This window comes from Macaca mulatta, chromosome 2 (assembly GCF_049350105.2).
Source record: "Macaca mulatta isolate MMU2019108-1 chromosome 2, T2T-MMU8v2.0, whole genome shotgun sequence".
Lineage (NCBI taxonomy): Eukaryota > Metazoa > Chordata > Mammalia > Primates > Cercopithecidae > Macaca > Macaca mulatta.
Genome location: NC_133407.1, coordinates 30,981,772 through 31,003,092, shown reverse-complemented (window position 1 = coordinate 31,003,092; position 21,321 = coordinate 30,981,772). Strand labels below are relative to the sequence as shown.

General features: G+C 34.0%; 1 protein-coding gene across 2 annotated transcripts in view; it reads right to left on the bottom strand.

Annotated features, from left to right (window-relative positions):
• The window catches only part of TBC1D5 (TBC1 domain family member 5), a 564,710-nt gene that overhangs the window by 351,540 nt on the left and 191,849 nt on the right, over positions 1-21,321 (bottom strand). For both annotated transcript variants that reach the window (XM_015132185.3, NM_001258153.1), the window contains 1 exon segment: positions 1,310-1,441. In XM_015132185.3, coding sequence (XP_014987671.1) covers positions 1,310-1,406 — 97 coding nt within the window. In that variant the 5' untranslated portion in view covers positions 1,407-1,441.

Genomic DNA, 21,321 nt, shown 5'->3' with positions numbered 1-21,321 from the left:
CATTTACTTTTAAAACACCCACTTACAGAAGTACTTGCAAAATAATTTGATTTATTTAACTATGAATGCTTAAGAGTATTACATTTAAGAGAAAATATCACTAGAAAAGGTGTCATGCTCAGCACTGAGATATTAAAATACTGAAATTGAAATGAGCACTATTAATTTTCGTATTATCAAATCTTAAACATAAGTCTTGAGTTCTTATTTTAAAAAAAATATAAAAATTAAAAAATTAAATCACAAAAATATGCTGGAAAAATTCTCTCCCATTTTCATTAAAAACAACAATGGCATTTGTATGTAGGAGGTATTAAAGATGCACAAAAAGCATAAACATTCTGCATAAAGTTTGTTTTCTAAAGAAATAGCCATTTTAGGTGGGAGTCAATTCTTTTTTTAAATTCTCAAAACATGAGTTAAAAGCAGACCTTGACATCAGTATAAACAGAAAAAAACATTTTTTTGAATAATATAACACACATGATTTACTTTGACTAATTTCCTTTTTATAACAGTTTGTCTGTATACTTTGACTAATTTATGTTTTAAAATAGATCTTACAATCTTGATACCTGCATTTCACAAGTGAAAACTTACAAGCAGTCACTGAGTCAATGAACTTTATCAAATATTTAGTGAACTGCTTAAAAACTAAGGATAAGGCTTCAAGAATTCTTACAAACTCAATTGCTAAGAAACTATGTTATTACGATCATTAAGTAAATACTGAGAAAATAATAGAGTTCTGATACATAAACATTTGATACATTGTTATAATAGGGTAGACCCTGAATACAGTCTACATTTTAACTGTCTACCATTTAAAAATTTCAGCGTATAGATCTTTAAAAATATAACACAAATTTCAGTTACTTTAAAAAAAAAAAAAAAAGAGGATGAATCAAGTCTTTTATCCTGGAATAATCTCAATCTGCTGAAGGGGGAAAAAAATCCCTGAAAAATCCACACCAAAAATTTAAGATTCTTTAAAAGATGTTTGACCAAGGCCCTTTCGCATTTCAACATTTTTATGCTGAAGTCATTGTTCAGTTTATTATCTTCTTTTAAAGAATGACAGTGCGTTAAACATTTGGCTAATGCTTCTGTGGATAACTGAAAGCTGGCTTGGTGAAGTATTCATTAGTGTCAAGGGTGCTCTGTACATATCCAGAATAACGTACTTAACATTGGCCTGCTCAGCTTCATGAAGAGAATTACACACATAAGGTGGACACAGCTAACTGAGGACCCTCTGCTAGGTTTACCAGTACCCTACCTGCAAACAGTATTGGCATACAAAACTCACCTCCAGACTTGTTAGAGTAACTGGACAAGGGGTCAATGCCTACTTCTTGTTCTTCTGGCTGCAGAGGATGTCTAGTTTCAGATAAGGAATGATACATTGTGGGAACTGGACAATGTCACCAAAAGTAACTACCTGGGAGGTGAAAAAATACAGAGAAAAATAATAAATTCTTTTTCTGCTATGACTGCGAATAAATATAAGACTGAAACGATTAAATGAACATTATAGACATTACCAAGTTTTTCCCAGCCTCCAGGGACTTTACCTCACATTGGTAGGCTTATGCAAAGAAGGGAAAAAGGTAACACAAAATTTCCATTTCAAAAATTTCTCAAAAATCTGAGCGTCATTTATAATCTTTATCTCAATTTTGAATATTTATTTTCAATAAACATGCTAAATTCTAAAGACAATACTCTCACATTTATAGCATCCTTTTGTTTTACAGCCAAAATAATAAACATTCACAACAGAAACTTTCAAAATACAGAAAATATAGCAAATTAAAATGATTCATGATAGTATTAGCTAGAAATATTAGTGTTAACATTTCAGTGTATTACACATGTACTTCCTGTCTTTATGCTGGGCATTTAAAATACATATGGTTTTAAAATGATTCATAACACGCTAAACATACTTATTATGTAATCTATGAATACTTTAAATTCCGTATTTTCCTCCCCAGTTTAAAAAAAATAATTGTGTGTCTATAATTTCTAATGATTCCTAGCATTCTATATTTAGTCAGGACAATTTATGTAACCAATTCCTCATGTAGTAAACAAGATGTTTTCAGTTGTTCAATACTATAAACAGTCTCAAAAATAAATATCTCTCAAAAATAAATATCTTTTAGCAGTATGTCTGTATCATATCCATGATTATTTCCTTAGAATAAATTCTTAAAATTACAATAGCTGGATTAAAATATATGTTTAAAAAACAAGATTTTGGCAAACTGTGCTCTATAAAGGTTTGTACCTAATAGAACAATTCATCTCCCCTTGATTCTCATTAACAATGGATGTTTCCTCTTTGATTTTTTGAACCAACGTGATAGTCAAATTTTGTATTGTATTTGCTTGATGACTACTGAGATACTGTTTCTCTGACATTTGTTTATTGTCTTTTGTTAATGGAGTTAATTGTTATGACTGTCTTCACGATTTCTGAACATGCTTTAAGTAGTAAGGGTATTAAACCTTGGTTATATGATACATATATTTTTCTCAAAGTGTATCTGTCTTTCAGTTGTATGACATTTTTGTGACATAGGTAACTTTTTATGTGCTCAAATATATCTGTATCTCCAGTATAAAATCCACCTCTGGTGTTATACTTACAAGATTTTATAAAAAACCACCTATATTTCCTTTTGTCATTTTGAAAGTTTTCCCTCTCAGTTCTCACTTATATAAATTATTCCATATTGAACAAATTTTGTTTTAAATTATTTTCAACTTCTGAGGTATACTATTTGTAAATTTTATATGTCCATAAGATGCAAATTATCTTCCCAAATCATAACTCTTTCAAAAAATAAACCAAGTTCACCAATTTTCATGCAAAATAATGTAAGTAACATAATCTTTTAAATTTCAGGAGCAGCAAGGACATGAGAGGAAGAAGAAATAATAAGAGTAAAAAGAAGTGGTAAAAGCAAGTCCAAACAAAATGAGTGTCTAATTTTATAGGATATGGTCTTCACCTATGGAGGAAAAGCTCCAGATATGTTCATGAATACAGAAATTCTTGATGACCTTTTACCAAAACAAAATGCCCCTCTATTCTATTTACTTTCTCTCTAAACCATCACCTTGTAAAATACTCATATACATGTTCTAATTTTTATCAGAAGTCTCCAAAACCCTCTACATCCACACAATCAGTCAGATGTTAATAAAACCTATCGCCCTGGAATTGTGGCTAAAACAATGTAAGCAGAGGATTAAGGAAAACAAAGAACTTTGGTAGCTAACATGCAGTAAGAATATCTAAAGCTATAAATCTTAAATCCATAAATCTAGACAGTTGTCAGTATTTGCTTATGTGTGCCAATCAATAAGCATATACTGAGCACTTGCTATACAGAAGAAACTCTGGAGAAAATAATCTAGTAGAAGACAGCAAAATGTAGATGAACGGTTAGAGTATAACACAAAGTTTGATAAATTCTGTTGAACAAATAAATAAATTCAGAACCAAGGTCCTCTGCTATGCAGCAGTCACCAAATTCAAGTATCTACTGAGGTCAGGCAAAAAGCATTATTATTTATAGTTAACATTTATGCACAATGAATATATGCCAAAAACTAGTCTAAATGTTTCATGTACACTCATTTCATCCTCCTTAAAACCCAATTTATCTTGTCAATTTTATTTTCATTTTACCATAGAGAAACTGAGGTACAGAGAGAGTAAGTAATCTGTCTAGAATCACACAAGGAGTAAGTATTAAAGCCAAAATTGAAGTCATCCTGTTTGGTTCTAGAGCTCACATTCTTTCTCCTACATTAATTTGGCTCTAAATAAGTCAGTGTGACAAAAAGACCAGGTGTAAAAAAAGGGGTATAAAAAGATGCAGCCTATGAATAATTAGAACACCCTTTACTCTGCTTCAGCTTTTTCAAGACAAGCTAGAAATCCAGAATTTTACGTGAAATCTGCTAATTTGTAAGTGTTAGCAAATAATTCAAATTAAAAGAAAAATACTGGGTAGAACAGATTAAACACTTTTCAAAAATTTTTTTGGCCCAAGGGCAACTATTTTAATGTAAGATTCATATTCTCCATATATTCTGATATACTCTTAAAAATATAAAAGCAAACATTTGAGAATGTGTATTTCAAGTTAACTGCTAGATTCCTTAAATTTTCTTTAATATCCTAAACCATGTTTTCATAATCTCAGTAGCTGAATTTCTTATTTTTACAGTACTTTCACTGTTACAGGTTTCACATACCTAAGATAAATAAATAAATGACTTTTGTGTATTTTAAACTACATTAAAAATAGACAAGTGACAAGCAAGGTGCTATCAAAGTTTATTTTTAAAAGGAGTATTTTTTAAACCCTCATCTTTACACTGTTAGAAGAAAATACTCTACCACACAATGATATTTATACATTCATTTAAGGTGCTAAAAAATACCTAACGTCTTTTTGACTCCTTAGAGAAAGTTCAAGAAGTCATTTAGTTAATTTAGCTTAAATTATAATTCTTTAGAACTTAACAAGTGTATAGTAATATCCAATAACCAGAAAACAAAATCAACCAAATACCCCAGTCTACAACCATTCTATATAATCAGGCATCCATTATATCCTAATTTATTATGCCTATAGATTGAAAATGAAACACTGAAATGTTTTTATAATTAAATAAACGTAACCAGCTGACTAGTAATAATGAGTTATTTTCAAGCAATCTGTTGAAGAAAACGTGTGGATAATGTTAGTAGTTTTCTTTTAATTGCGGATTTAAATAACCTAATTCAAAAGTAACTGATTAAGAAGTTGCTGCTTTCATTTTTTTATCGTTTTGTTTTAAAGAGCTATTTTAGCATTCTTGAATCTAAAAAAGCAACCTAAGTGTGTTGGTTACTGTTATTGGGATTACCTTGTGAAATCATAACATAATGTTGTTTTTAAATATGAAATCATTTTCCTAAGAATTTCCCAATTTGTGTTTCATAAACATTCCAGTAAGAGAAAATGATTGATTACAAAGCAGAATATCAAAGATCTTTAATAAATTTGTCTATCTTAATATTTATGAATAAATTTTTACCTGTAAATATCAGACTATAAAAAATTAAGGGATTTTATTTAGTCTAAAAATTTTTAAACAATAACTGTTAAAGTCAAAACAGCATAAACGTAACACTTACAATGGTTCATTAGATCTCTAAATTTGATCACAAACTCCAACTTCTATCTTTGACATGCCTTACTTTTCTCTTACATAGAAGCAAGATACATATAGAGAAAAGAATATAAAGGCCAAAAACATGCCTCTTAGTAGATGACTACTTAAATCCATAATTGATAGATTTTAGTTCTCTTAAATGATATCTTCCTGTTCCTAGAATTTCTCTGGCTGATAAAAATGATGATGATGCCTAAGAATTATTTTAAATAAACAAAAGCAATCTAATTTTTCTGACTGAGAAAGCATAGTAATATACCTTCCACAATCTGGGAAAGGCCCTCTCCTTCCTTTGTTAAAGTTACCATAAACAACAACTTTTCCTATTCACATGAGTTCAAAATTCCAAAAAGTCATAACTAATTTTACAATACGGTTTTAGTGCTATCTTGGGCACAGGAGTTCACAAATAGGCTAAAATTCCCATTTAAAATCCAAGACTAATCTTTAAGATAGTTGTACTGGTTTCATAAGTATAGAGGTTAGAGTATTAAATCTTAAAAGTGATCTGTCGGAAAGAAAAGACTTCTTTTGCAAATACTTAATTTTTAATAAAAGGGTAAGAGTTCAGCACTAAAGCTTAGAAGGCAGTTTTAAAGTACACTTAAAAAATCAAAGCAGTATTTTTCATGTAAAAAAAATCAATACAGGCCGCGCACGGTGGCTCACGTCTATAATCCCAGCACTTTGGGAGGCCGAGGCGGGCAGACCATGAGGTCAGGAGTTCGAGACCAGCCTGGCCAATATGGTGAAACTCCATCTCTGCTAAAAATACAAAAATTAGCCAGGCATGGTGGTGCGTGCCTGTAGTCCCAGCTACTCGGGAGGCTGAGGCAGAAGAATTGCTGGAACCTGGGAGGCGGAGGTTGAAGTGAGCTGAGATCATGCCACTGCACTCCAGCCTGCGTGACAGAACAAGACTCCGTCTCCAAAAAAAAAAAAAAAATAAATCAATCAAACAATACAAGCAATATCTAAGTGAAAATCTCAAACTATTAGGATTGAACAGATAATAAGTTAGTTTAATAATATTTTCTCTTTTAAAATGGCATCACATGAACAGAACCTCTAGAAAAGGAATTTATTCTGTCTGAATATGAAATCCTATATATTTCAGCTTATATTCTCTCTTTAACTGTTTCTAATACTTAGGCACAGAATTAGCATTCTGAACTGTGTCACTCTAAAGACATTCATATTCAGAAAAGCTCATATAAGCATACTTCATTCATTTAAATTCTTGACTGATGGTAAACCTAAAAGTCAAACACTGAAATGATATGATACACTTTACATAAAGATTTCTCCTATAAGAAAAGTATACCGAAGAGCTTAAATGGACTACTTTCAGAGTCTATTATAAAAGGGAAGAAGGATGCAGCACGAATAAGTATGAGTTCTAGGTAGCACGTATTTACCATGATAGGTATTTAACCAGAAATATGACATTTGGGGTATAAAAGCAAGCTTCTCCAGTAGAAGCTACATTTTCACAATTAAGAGATAGGGTAACTGAAAATCTTGTTTTTAAAAAAAAAATTTTATTTAGAAACGTTGGTAGCTAAAGGTAAATTTAATGATTGGAAGTAACAATGTTCTAAAGTCTTTAGTATAAGGGCAGAAAGGAGGAGAGAAGAAAGGAAAAGAAAAAAGAGGGAAAGAAAACAAAGAAAGAGAAATAATAAAGTTTTATTTTTAAATTCTGTCAATCTTTAATGCAAGAGGGTTACACTGGACTTTAAGTTAATTAAGTATTAAAATCAATCATCTGAAAGTCTTAATATTTAATATTGTTAGATTGTATATCAAAGTAGTTTTATTATTTATTTACTCCAAACCTTTCCAGAATACTTCATTTGACAACAGGGGGTCTGTTTCTCACAAGATAAATGCATTTACAATGCCAAATAAATTATATATAAAAGCATTTGTCTTAATACATGTCATTCAATATTAAACATCACCCCTTGGTAAAACCCCGAAACCTTAACTCATTTTTACCAACCACACAATTTTACTATCCAAGTGTTGTCTAATAAATAGGTATAAGACTACAATAAGGGTCAACATATAAGAACAATGATCAAAAAAAATCAAAACAGATTGAATTCTTATAATTTTCATGCCATCAGCAAAAGCTGTTTAGGGCAAACAATTCACTGTAAATTAAAATACTAGACTCATAAACAATATACATAATGAGAAATATGCAGAATATGAGAGGTTCACAGGTAGACTTAAATATTTTATATTACAAAATAAGAATGCATTTTGCCTTTCAATATTAAAATGCTATAAAGTCATGAGAAAGTGACACTCGTGACCACATAAACCAAGAAAAAACTGAGCACTATGAGAGTTGAACTGCCTAACAGAAAGCTCTCCACAGTGTATTCTCATATGGTTTCAGAGATCTCCTGAGCAGATGCTAAAGATGCAGATAATGGGGAATTAGCTTGGCCTAGTGAGCAAAACCAAACCTTTTATTATTATGTAGCCATAAGAAAACACTTTCAATTCTTGCTGTTCCTATTTTATATATTTATATATTATTTATATATCCTATTTTATATAGATACTACCTCTAGCCATTAAACGATTCAACATGGTTTTCATAAAATCAAGCTTAATACAACCCTCAATTAGGAATTACGGAAAAATAAAATTTGAAAAGAGAAAACAGAAATCATAATTTGGTGAATTATATTAAACTGATTATAATTAAAAATATGAAAAAGGAACAAATGGCTACTCTTCATACAAACATCAAATCATTTTGTCCAAAAAAAAACCAACAAACAAAAATCTCTCCTTGGTGCAAACGTGGAGAGGCCAGGGGTATGTTCAGGAACACCTCACCAATTGTGGGGCAATTCTTCTGAAAGTCCATATGAATCTGTTATTTATCCCTTGGTTTTTAGTAAGTAGTAGGGCTGGGAAACCTAACGAAGTTTTAGTACTTAAAGATAGCCCTTTTGATTAAATAATAACAACAGCAGCAAACACACAGCACTTATTGGGAAGCAAAGCTGTTTAAACCACTACACATATTAACTCATTTAAACCTTACAACAATTCTATAAAGTAGATACTATAACACCTTTTACAGATAAGGAAACCACAAAGAAGTTATGTGACTTATTTAAGGTCACACGGCAAAGCTACCTCAAATGACAACAATCACTTAATAAGTGGCCCAACAAAAATTAAGCCAAGAATTATAGGGTAGTTTCCTTTGTTAACTATAATGTAATACCAAAGAATTCAGTTTACTTTTCTTGCATGTGAGCTGTTTCGAAATGTGAGATATTCAGATAAACAGATTCTTAATAGTTTTAAGGTGTACGCATCTTGTACAGATCACTATCTCAGAGTAAATGCATTACCTAGTAAGGAAAGCAAGTAATAAGTAAGCTGTGGATACAGCATAAATCACATATTCCTCGGCAAAATCATAACTTATAAACAAATCACACTTGATCTTTGGAATCGTTATCAAACAGCCAAAACTGTAGTTGGGGATTTAAAAACATTATTTAAGTCCCCAAATGCTGTAAATTCATATTTGTACCAGTCACTTTAGTACCAAGTGACATCACTGAGGGAAGATCAGCAGCTAAGAAGCATCACCCAGTCCTTGCTAGCCAAAGTAGCTTACATAAAAACATTTCCACATTCCTCCATTCAGTTTTATGCATCTCTTTTCCTCCTGAGGAGGACTTTCCTCTTCACTTTTCTAAATCCTGTACATAATTCCAACACTCAACTTTTCCTTTAGGGACCAGCACTAGAAGTAATTTCTCCCTGCTCTTCCACAGCAGTATTTCCCCTGCTCTGATGTGCCTCTGGGCTTGGCAGAAACATACTTTTTTATTGGAATAAGGTTTTTTTAATGGTTCCCCTCTATTTATAGCAAGTGCTAATTTGTTTAGGATAATCTGTGGCCAAAAGATTTCCTATTTACATAAATTTATTTAAAGAAAGAAAGAATTTCATGAAAGGAAAAATATTAAATAAATTATAATAAAGCAGTAGGCATAGGAAAAATCCTTAAGGTGTTATATAATAAATGATTAATGTTTTGAAAATAATGTTATAGCAGAAATTGTCATTCACCAAATTTATTAAGCATTCCTTGATATATCACTTCTATTGTTTACATAAACTGTTACCCTTATCATAAGTAGTTCTTAGCTTATTTAGCTTATCATACCTTTTTGTAAATGCAAACTATGTATTCCTTGAGGGCAGAGAAAGTATTTTTCATTCCTTTGTATCCCCATAATATGAAGATATTATCCTAATAGGAATAAAACCTATTCATTAATTCATCAAAAACACCCAACACAATTATAAATGTGGTTCACGCTACTGGTAAACTAAACATCGCTCTGGGAAGTGCTTACTTATCTCCTCTTTAAGAGGTCTTAAATTCAGGGTAATACCTAACCCTCAGAGTCCACTCTCCCTTCTCCCTCAATATGCTCTGGCTACATAAGTCTTCCTTCTATTCCTTAAAACAAAAATATAGCTCATTGTCTCTTTAGGTCTTTGCACATCCCCATTTCCTCTTCTGGGAACACTCTGCTCTTCCTATCATTCAGGTTATCTGCCCAAATTCAGGCCAGCACAGAAATCTTTTCCTAGAACATATCTAACCCACTGGCAAATCTTGTCAGTTCTACCTTCAATATAAAATCCAAAATCAAAACCATTCTTTACAAACAACCACCCTGATCTAGGTCACACTCATTAGACCCAGAAAAAGGTAGGAAACAGTCGTCTTTAACTTTGCCCTCTGCCTAGAAACCCTCACCTTTCTTGCTGTAGGTAACATGAAATCTGTGTATTTTACTCAACTTCTGAATTGTGCTTTTTTAGCAAGACCATCAGTTATAGGAAAAAGAAGCCACTTGTCATGTTGGGCTGGACTAAAAGGTTACTTCATAAACACACTCGTAAGGTGGGTGAGAACTGTCATAAGTCCTTGTGTTTCATTTAAGTTTTAACTTCAAGAAATTTCTGAGAAGCAAGTAAACATTATTGTTATACAATATGCAAGCTTTACAAAGTTAACCATCCATAAATAAATAATAAAAGAACCACATACAGGTCAATGATGAGAATGTGTCATAAGGCAATGATCAATCAAATTAATAATATTCATGAAAAAAGTTAACCACTGGAATTTCCAACTATCCTTCCATACATTATTAAAAAATAGTTGTTTGATTATAAAAGTAGAGTTTGAAAGTATTTCAGAATAACATCTCGTTTATATTTGACATAAAGTAGACACTACTTTGCGGCTAATCTTTTAAGTCAATTTTATTAAAAATATATACATACATGTACAAACATGATATACTATATAACTAATTCTGCATTTACTCTTTTCTTATTTTGAAAGATGTTTTTATTTTTACTTCAGTTATCTTCTCTTCAGAAGACACTAAATTCTAGATAAAAGATGATGTTATGGAAAAAAGAAATTATATGTATTTCTAAATTTCATATAACACCTATCTCATGACTGTTATAAGGATGAAATAAAGCATATGGGATCATATATCAAAAGCTGCAGTATACTATGGTTCATTGTTGTCATTCCTGGCAATAATAATAAACATTAAAAATTATTCATAAGACAGCAGATGCATTACTTGTTACATATTTTTAAGGTTATATTGATCTCAGCTAAATAAAAACAGTAGAGTAGGAAAAGACTTCTAGTATGTCGTAGGAATAGATATGGATTATACTGTTTGAGATAAAAGATCTGAGTTTTCCATCATATTTTTTTAAACTATGCCATAAGACCTAAAACAGTCACTTAACAAATATATACTGAGCACCTACTATAGCCAACGACTACAGCACTGATCCTCATATCAAATGCAAACTCAATAGGCAGTGAGCTTAATATTATATACTACTTGGTGAAAATTAGCACCATGATAGGGACAGGTGGCAGAGAAATTCTAAGCAGAAAAGGGTGGGTCCCCGACAAAACCCCACCTTCAAGCCGAAATACCTGAAACCTACAGCCCAAAGTGAGAACTTCTATCCCTGTTTTCCCACTTGAATGTTGCCTTTTCCTAAACTACCCATAGTCCACCCTGCCCCTCCATCCTGTGCCTATAATATAGGACACCCAGAACTCAGTCAGCACAGAGAAGAAAGTAGCTATGTGGAGGACTATGACTGAACATGGGAGAGAAGTGGCTTGACTTGAAAGGGACAGCTTTACAGAGGGACAGCTTGAGTAACTTTGGAAAAGAATCCAGCTGAAGATGGCCAGAATTCAGGGGAAGATTACCTACCCACCCCATCTCCTTTCCAGTTCCCCTTCCCACTGACAGCCACTTTCATTAGCAATAAAATCCGCCACATTTACCATCCTTCATTCACACAACCTCATTTTTCCTGGATGCTGGACAAGAGCTCAGGAGCCACAAGTGCAGATATGAAAGGCTGTCACACTGATTCTTTGCCCTTCCTGGCAGAGGACAGCCATCTCATGCAAAAAGGCAGAGAGCCCACTGAGTTGTTAACATTTAAGCCGTCTGCAAAGGGCAGAGCTAAAAGAACAATGTAACATGCCCTCTGGGGCTTTAGAGGTCACAGGCAGCCCCACCTAGACACTGCTGTGGGGCCCAAAGTTTGCTCCTACTGGAGACCAGAAGTGCTCCCTCTGGACTCCGCACTTGCTCACCTGTGTGCTCCCTCCCGTGAGGGGTGGAACTCGGCAGGTCCAAGTGAGTACAGATGGACCCAACGGGCACTGAAGCAGACAGCTGATTCCAGCACTTGTGCACTCCAGTTCCCACCTCGTCTGCTCACATGCTCCCTCCCACAAGGAGATGGAAGCAGAGGGCTGTGTAAATGAGTACCACAAAGGAGTCAAACAAATATCCTTCAGAAAGAGCATTCTTGGGAGAGAAAACATTGTGTACAAGGGCTCAGGGAAGAGGCCGTGCATGCATATTTCATGTAAAGTGTGTAAGGAGTCAAGCTCAGCTGGGTTGATATTCGAGCTTAAGAAGCAGAAAAGGACTGTACAAGGCATGGCTTATAGACATTCTCAAGATTCAGAGCTTTTTCCTAATGTCAATGGAAACTACTTTTAAGTAAAGAAGGGCACCATCTCCTACTACTTCTCCACATTTAAATTTTCTTCGACTATACCAAATTACACACCTCAGCACTTCCATACATGTGGCTCCTCTGCAAGGCACTACTGTTCTTACCTTCTTCGCTTAACCAACTACTGGCCCTTAAGATACAGCTCAAAAGTACTCTTCCTCAACATGCCTTCTCCCAATTTGATTCAGATGCCCACTTATCGTATGCATAACTCTACCTTAACATTAACCATTCTTTAGTATAATGGTTGGTTTTCCACTGACTTCCATTGTGAGGATAGGGGACCTGTTTTATTAATCTATACTCTAAATTACTAGCACCCCAGAACTTGCAAAAATCATTTATTCAATGAATCAACAAAAACAAAAAGACACGCTTCAGTGTAATTCCCAGATATGAGGGCTAATTGAGCTATACTTGTTCTACACAGAATCACACAAATTGAAATGATTTAGGAGAACCTTGTAGTATGTCAGAGGAATAGATATAGATTATACTGTTTGAGATAAAAGATCTGAGTTTTCCATATTTTTTTTAAACTATGCCATAAATAAGACCTAAAACAGTCACTTAACAAATATATAGTGAGCACCTACTATAGCCAACGACTACAGCACTGATCCTCATATCAAATGCAAACTCAACAGGCAGTGAGCTTAATATTATATACTACTTGGTGAAAATTAGCACCATGATACTACATGTTACAATGACATTGAAATGTAGTAATTACTTTCAACCACAACTTTGGACATTCTCAAATCACATAACAAACTACATTACTTAGAATGTTTTCTTTTCCACAAAATCAAAATCCTTTTTGAAATGTCAGCCTTGAACATCATAAAATTATACAGAATGATGAGGAAACAGGCTTATAGTGCATATAAATATGAAAGCATATTAGCCTGCATTTAATTACCAGTTCAAACAACAACCTGATCTAACCTTTGACAAGTAAAATAAATGTTCTGAATAATTTAACTAAAGCAAACATTTGCTGTTAATGCTAGCTAATTATAGTAAGAGCTGGAAAGATAAGAGGAAGAGAGATGACGAAGAGAAAGGAAGAGAAAGGGAGATGAAATTTTTAAATTAAGGTTGAGATCTGCAATTATTCATTGAAACATGATTTTTTTCAATGAATTTAATTCACAGAAAAGGGCAAACTCAGTAGAACACAGTTTCTTTATAAATACTCAGATAAAGAAACATTTCAGTTTATTAGCTTATTTTTTTCAGTCAGTAAAAAATTATTCATCTACCATGGGAACAGGAAAACAAGTTATAGAATTAGGGTACAATCAATCTCTCTCTCAAAGTTTAGTTAAGAAAAATACCAGGAGATGGGTTGCCAGATAAATAAATATAAGTAAACAATAAAATAAAATACAGATGCCCAATTAAATTTAAATTTCAGAGAAACAAACAATATTTAAGACACTTAAACTAAAAAGTATTCATTATTTATTGAAAATCAAATTTAATAAGGAGTTCTGTAATTTTATCTAACAACCCTACCAGTAGACAGATAATGGCAAGTATTCATGTGAAAATATGTGGTATGACCGCTGTAGGAGCTCCAGGATTAAAAGAGATCTCAAAGGACAAGGTCCCCAAAAGAATTCACCCAAAGGAAGGAAAAACATGCTTCTTCCAGAGCTGTCATGATCGCTACTGGAAAAAACTAAAATGTGTGATTCAGAAATGTACTGACCGAGCTCCACAGAATCTTGTTTTTCAAATTACCCCAAAAATAGGAGGTACAAATGAACAAATTCCTTAGTGGAAACCATCAGCTACCATACAGCAGAAAAATGAAACATTCTGACAAGAATATAAGAGCTGCTGAGTAGAAACAGAGCGTATAAGACTGTCTCGCTCTGTAGCCCAGGCTGGAGTGCAGTGGCGCGGTCTCAGCTCACTGCAAGCTCCACCTCCCGGGTTCACGCCATTCTCTTGCCTCAGCCTCCCGAGTAGCTGGGACTACAGGTGCCCACCACCACGCCCAGCTAATTTTTTTGTATTTTTAGTAGAGACGGCATTTCACCATGTTAGCCAGGATGGTCTCGATCTCCTGACCTCATGATCCACCCGTCTCGGCCTCCCAAAGTGCTGGGATTACAGGCTTATTCTTAAACAGTTTTGAGACTACAGATGACCCTTGAACAACATGGGTTTGAATTGCACTGGTCCATGTGGATTTTCTTCTGCATATACCTCTCCTGAGACAGCAGGACCAAAACCCCTCCACTTCCACCTCCTCCTCAGCCTACTCAATGTGAAGGCAACAAGGATAAACACGTTTATGATGATCTACTTCCGCTTAATGAATAGTAAATATATTTTCTCTTCCTTAGGATATTCTTAATAACATTTCCTTTTCTCTAACTGTATTGTAAGAATACAGTATAATACATATAACATACAAAATGTGCTAATAAACTGTTTATGTCATTGGTAAGGCTTCTGGTCAACAGTAGGCTATCAGTATGCAAAGCATTTGGGAAATCAAAAGTTACACATGGATTTTTGACTGCATAGGGGCCAGCACCCCTAACTCCCATGCTGCTCAAGGATCAGCTGTATTATCTTTACCAGTGAAGAACGTAAGTACATAACGTAGGGGGGGGAATCCAAAGAAAATGTGAACTTTGTTAATTTGTTGAGACTACTTTAATATAAAATATTATGTTAACTCTTTCACTCATGAATTAACATAATATTTGAACTCTTGTATTAATGTTAATAATTATACATGATACTGCACAAGAATCTAAGGTACGATCATCTCTGAATGGGACCATAAATTTTGAAAACATTCAATAACGCAAAATGTGAAGAAAATATGTTGTAGTCCATATTAAATGGCCAATTTAATTGATTAGTAGCTTCAAAAACGATGAGCTTACTTGCTGATGGAGTAGAAACCTATTAACTTGGATACACGAGTCAAGAACTCTCAGCATAAATATGCAAATGTTCCAATTGTAGTAGAAGACTATCATTATTTACAGAGGTAAGAAAAATTCCAATTTCCCAAACATATAAATATATACAGACTTTATAAAATTGATATTAAAAAATGACAGTCACTTAAAGTATTATTAAATGATGAACTTGAGTATCATTGCAAAGTGATCTGACTTAGGGGTTTCTCTCAGAATCCATGTTGATTGTAATGGCTCCATTTTTTCATAAAGGAGATTTGTGCACATGTAAACTGTTCTTATGTATTCTAACACCAAAACTGTTTATGTTGTCCATGGAAGAAATCTGACACACATTAAAACGTTTTTATAAGCCCTCAAAATGGGAATAAAACTATTTCAATTTCATTTCATAAGAGGGAAAGATTAAAGCACTGATAAGGTGAAAAAAAGGATACAGGAGAAAGAGGTAATTATAAAAGAATGCAATACATAGTGCTCACATAATATCTTGAAGTCAGAAAAAATAAAGGCTCTATGGTGATTGTCAAAGAATGTTTCAAGACATCAGAGAATACTAAAAAACAAAACAATTCTATAAACTCTACATAGAACAGATACAGGCCAGAAAGGGTATATGAAAAGAAGTAATTAACAAAACTGAATAAGCTGGGACTACAGAGGAGCTACACAAACCCTATCCCAACTCCCAGGGAATTTTACTAGCAAAAATATACACCTCCTTTTCCAATGTATACAATTAGGTAAAAGAGAATAGCATACTATGTCCAAAATTTCATTGAATACCATGATAAAATGTCTAAAAGCTAAGTACATTAGAGTTCTATAAACTTGCCATCCTAATTTACATGAAATCATTGCACAAATAATTTTTAGAATTTTGAAATCTATGTGTAAACTTCAGTAAACAATTGAAAGTAAATGACAAAATGTCATGCCATGCTTTGTCATCTGTGGAACAATGATGCAGTTCAATTATATTTATTGAACAAACTAGCATCATTTGTCTTTCTCTGTGCTAAGAACTGTTTGGAGTAGTGATGATTACTAATATTTTACTTAATGCTTACTAAATGCTAGACACTGTGTTTTATGTGTATTATTATCCCATTTAATCTTCTCAGCAATCCTATCAGACAGGAATCATTATTACCCCCATTTCACATAGGTGGCGACTGAGGCTAGCAGGTTAATGATTTCATCCCAAGGTCACATACTAAGTGGCTGGAAATTGAAGTGAACCTCCTCCAGAAACTCATTTTAAGATATCCTACTGATTTCTCACTATGTACAATGGCACAGGGGAAAGGAACATCAGGGAATAGAGATGAGGAGAGAAGCAACACGCCCTGGGAGGTAGAAAACAAAAAATATACAGACTACACAATGAAAAGTAGAATGTCACAGCAAAGAAGATGTATTAAAAGGAGCTCTAACTCTGAAAGGTCAAGGAGTAAAAATACAGAGGTCTAAAAAGACTTCATGGAGAAGGGAATATCTAGGACAGACTTTGAAGAAATAGTATTTCAACAGGCAGAGATGGATGGAGAGAGCTGACCAGAGGTCAACTCAAAAAAGATCGTTCTGAAGCCAGCAAAATGGACAATAAAATAGTAAATACCTATATTTGCAACAGAGAAAGCTTCACTGAGAAAAAGAAGCTGCAAAATGGACACATAAAATTATATTATATGAAATGCACATTATTAACAATAAAGATTTACATTTAAATAGCAGTTTGCAGTTTACAAAAATTTTCACATATATCATGCATTCTCAATGACAGTGATATTGTCTCCTAATGGACAAGATTGGTGCATAGAGTGGGTGTGGGGAATCGTAGATACTACAATAGTTTATGGTCCTCAAATGGAACATAGTACATAAAGAGCAACATAGTATATCTGTGTATATTTGTGTTATTAAACTTTCGTAGGGGAGGATGACTGGGAGAAGTTTTTCTTTAAAGACTTTTTAGGGGTGCAATGATTTTTTTAAAAGGTTCAGAAACACTGACAAATACCACCTCATTTGATCATCCCAACCATCTAATAAGTAAGCAGGTATCATTTCCTTTTTTAAAAAGCATGAAACAAATAATACAGGAAGATTTAAAGAGATGAACGAAGGAGAAAAACAAGTAGTGCACGGAATGGAATTTTATACATATACACAGCCAATAACATAAAATAATGCGCAACCTCACTCAGAGTTAAAGAAATGTTAACTAAAACAATCAGATGTAATTTTTCACCTATCAGGTTGCAAAATAAAAAAGGTGGACAATACCCAGTCTTGATAAGAATTTGTAGAAATAGGCATTTTGATGCTAATGAACTTGATTTGAAAAGTGCAAATTTTTAGGACGGCAATAACTATCAAAATTACTAATGCATTTAACTTTTGAACCAACAGTTCTATCACTAAAAATGTATCCTACTTATATACCTTCTAGCCAAATCTATGCAGAAAGAAGTTGATTGTAATACTGAAAAACCGTAAGCAATCTAAATGTTCTATAACCCTTGGGTTTATAAATTACGGTCATCAGGCCAGGCACGGTGGCTCACAGTTGTAATCCTTGTCCTATGTAACATATATGGACAGAAGTTTACATGTGCACACATCCTTGGGAGGCCAAAGCTGACAGATCACCTGAGGTAAGGAGTTCAAGACCAGCCTGGTCAACATGGTGAAACCCCATCTCTACTAAAAATAAAAAATAAAAAAAATCAGCCACATGTGGTGACAGGCACCTGTAATCCCAGCTAATAGGGAGGCTGAGGCAGGAGAATCCCTTGAGCCTGGGAGGGAGGTTGCAGTGAGCTGAGATTGCTCCATTGTACTCCAGTCTGGGTGACAAGCGAAACCCAATCTCAATAAACAAATAAATACATATATACATAAAGGTAATCCAGAAATGGAATAATAGGTAGGAATTAAAAATCTAAATGCTCTGATGCAAACAAAAAAAAAATGTACACAGCATACTGAAATCAATAATGCTACCTGTATGACCCCATTATTTAGTAAAAATATGCAAATGTAATTTTGCTATGCATTAAAATTCCTGGACACACAAGAAACCAACAAAGAAGGAGGAAGAAGAATTCCCCAACTGTATACATAACTGCACACTTTTAAAATTGGATGTGAGGACTGTTGTTTTTTTTTTTTTTTTAGAGATAGAGTTTCACTCTTGTTGCCCAGGCTGGAGTGCAATGGCATGATCTCGGCTCACTGCAACCTCCGCCCCCCAGGTTCAAGCAATTCTCCTGCCTCAGCCTCCCAAGTAGCTGGGATTACAGGCACCCACCACCGTACCCGGCTAATGTTTTCTAATTTTAGTAGAGATGGGGGTTTCCCCATGTTGGCCGGTCTGGTCTCGAACTCCTGACCTCAGGTGATCCACCTGCCTCGGCCTCCCAAAGTGCTGGGATTACAGGCGTGAGTCACCACACCCAGCCAAGGATGTATCTTTCAAAAACATTTAATTATAAAAATGTTAAAATGACTTGCTCCAGTTCCTACAATTGTGAAGCAAAACTATGAATAAAATTCCATTCTTTTGGCTCAAAATCCATTGTTTCTTATCACATTACTTTATAAAGCTTACTACTGTTCAGAAAAAAATCATATTGGTGATTAAATATGGTAATGTCTATGGTTCCATAATACCTACTGAAGCATAAATGCCCCTGTAAGTTCTCAAAATATCTTTCATGATCTACCCACACCTGTGTTCCCAATCTTCCCTTCCATGTCTTCTTAGTTTCTAAAAAGCATCCAGTGTTTTCTTACCTCTCTATTTTCTTAAATAACAAGTCTTGGTCAAGAAATCCTCTCCGAATCAATTCCTCTTTCTAAAACACTTTATTACTTCTTTTTTAAACCGATCTATTCTCATGACCTGGCATATAATAATAAATATTGCTGAATGAATGAAAATATATCCATCGGAACAGATTCTACTAATCACTTTGTAAAGTTAATCTCAAATGCTCCATTCTCTCTGAAATGCTTCCTAACTTCTTTTCATTCAGTTTTAGAATGTTAAATTGAATAATTTCAGGAATGGAGTCATATTTCTGCTTGTAACGGGGAAAAGTAAACAAAACAGGAGGTTTCTTTCTTCCTAGAGAATAAAAGGGGAGGAATACCCTTAAGAAGAGAAAAACCCTAGAATGTATCAGCAACCATTAATTTTTTCCATCACCATGCTTATTTCTATAAAAGAAAACTTCCAGAATCAATTTATTCATTTATTATTTTTTTTAAAGAGACAGGGAATCTCTCTGTCACATTCATAGCTCACTGTACTCTCCAACTCTTAGACTCAAGTCATCTTCCAGCCTTAGTCTCCCAAGTAGCTGGGACTACAGATGAGTGCCACCACGCTTGGTTAATTTTTTTTTATTATTTTTGGTAGAGACGATGTCTCTCTATTTTGCCCAGGCTGATCTCAAACTCTTGGCCTCAAGCAATCCTCCCAACATGATCCACAACGCTTGGCCCAGAATCTACTGCTATTGACACTAGTGATTTAAGTCAACATTATCTAGGCTCAAATTGAGGAACTGTCCTCACTATCTGACGTTAGACAAATTAGCTAAACTGTGTCTCAGTTTCCTCACATGTAAAATGGTGAATACTCAATTCACAGGTTTTGTGAAGACTATATTAATATCCCTGAAGTATTCAGAATATCTGACATATACATAGTAAGCATTCAATAAATATTAACTATAATTGTTATTGCCATCACCAACACACTGTCACTACTCTAGTGAATATATTTACACAGTAAGGTCAGAATAAAATCAAAGACAGGATTGCACCTACAGTTGAAAACGATGGAATCTTTGAGTGATCCAAAAGATTTGTTCACAACCTTATACATTATAATTAGATATTCCATGCTGTTTTCTCAACATGTCTGTAAAGGAAGGAAAGAAGGTAGTAAGCAGAAATCGAGGAAATCCAGGGCTGCACAAATATAATATACATTCAAGTTAATACTTATTGAATCCTCCCATGTGCCAGAAGCTGTTGTAGAAGACAAGCATTTAGTGGTGAATAAATAACTTGCTGTCCCCAGAAAATACACATTCTAGGAAAAGACAGTAAGACAAGGATAGAGAGTTCACGTATCAAGTAGCAACACATGTTATGAAGAAAATGTAAAGAGGCCTGGGGGATAAAGATGGGATATGGCTGAAAGCTTATTTGGGAGCTGGGAACTTATCTGAGAAAGTGTAGTCTTAGGAAGCACCTCAGAAGTGGTGATATTTGAATAAAGTGAGGGAACAAGCCACATGATAACCTGGAGGAAGAGCGTGCTGCAAACAGCAAATGTAGACGACCATAAACTGGGAAATAGCTTGGAGGTCTGGAGATACTGGGAGAAAAAGAAGGGGAAACAGAAGAGAGGCTCGGTCACTTCCGTCCTTTCAGGCCATGAAAGGACTTTCATACTCAGTGGCATGGAAAGCCATTGGAAGCTTTTGAGCAAGGATGTGACATGATACGATCTATTCTTTAGAAAGATCACAAATGGTTCAACTGATGAAAAGCACTGACTACTTGCCCATCCACTCAGCCCCTTCTTCAGAAAAGAGCGCTTCCTCAAAAGGTTAAGAATAAAGGCAAATATTTATCATTCCTCAAAATCATATTAGACTATGGTATATGAGAAAGTGCAAAATAAGATAAAAAGCAACCACTATAGAAACCTGAAACAAGATCAGTAAAAAAAGAAACCAAACAAGTTAGTAAAAGAAGGTAAACCAAGTAACATAAAAGGGCATCTAGCCAGATGACAATCTTCAAGATGCTTCTCATATTTTTGGAGAAATAAAAACATCAGCACAAAATAAAAACATAAGCAAGATGAGATAATCATATAATAATATGCAATACTAAATTTAATTTGATTTAATATTTGTATACACAAACCTTATATTCTGTTTTCTTTTTCATATAT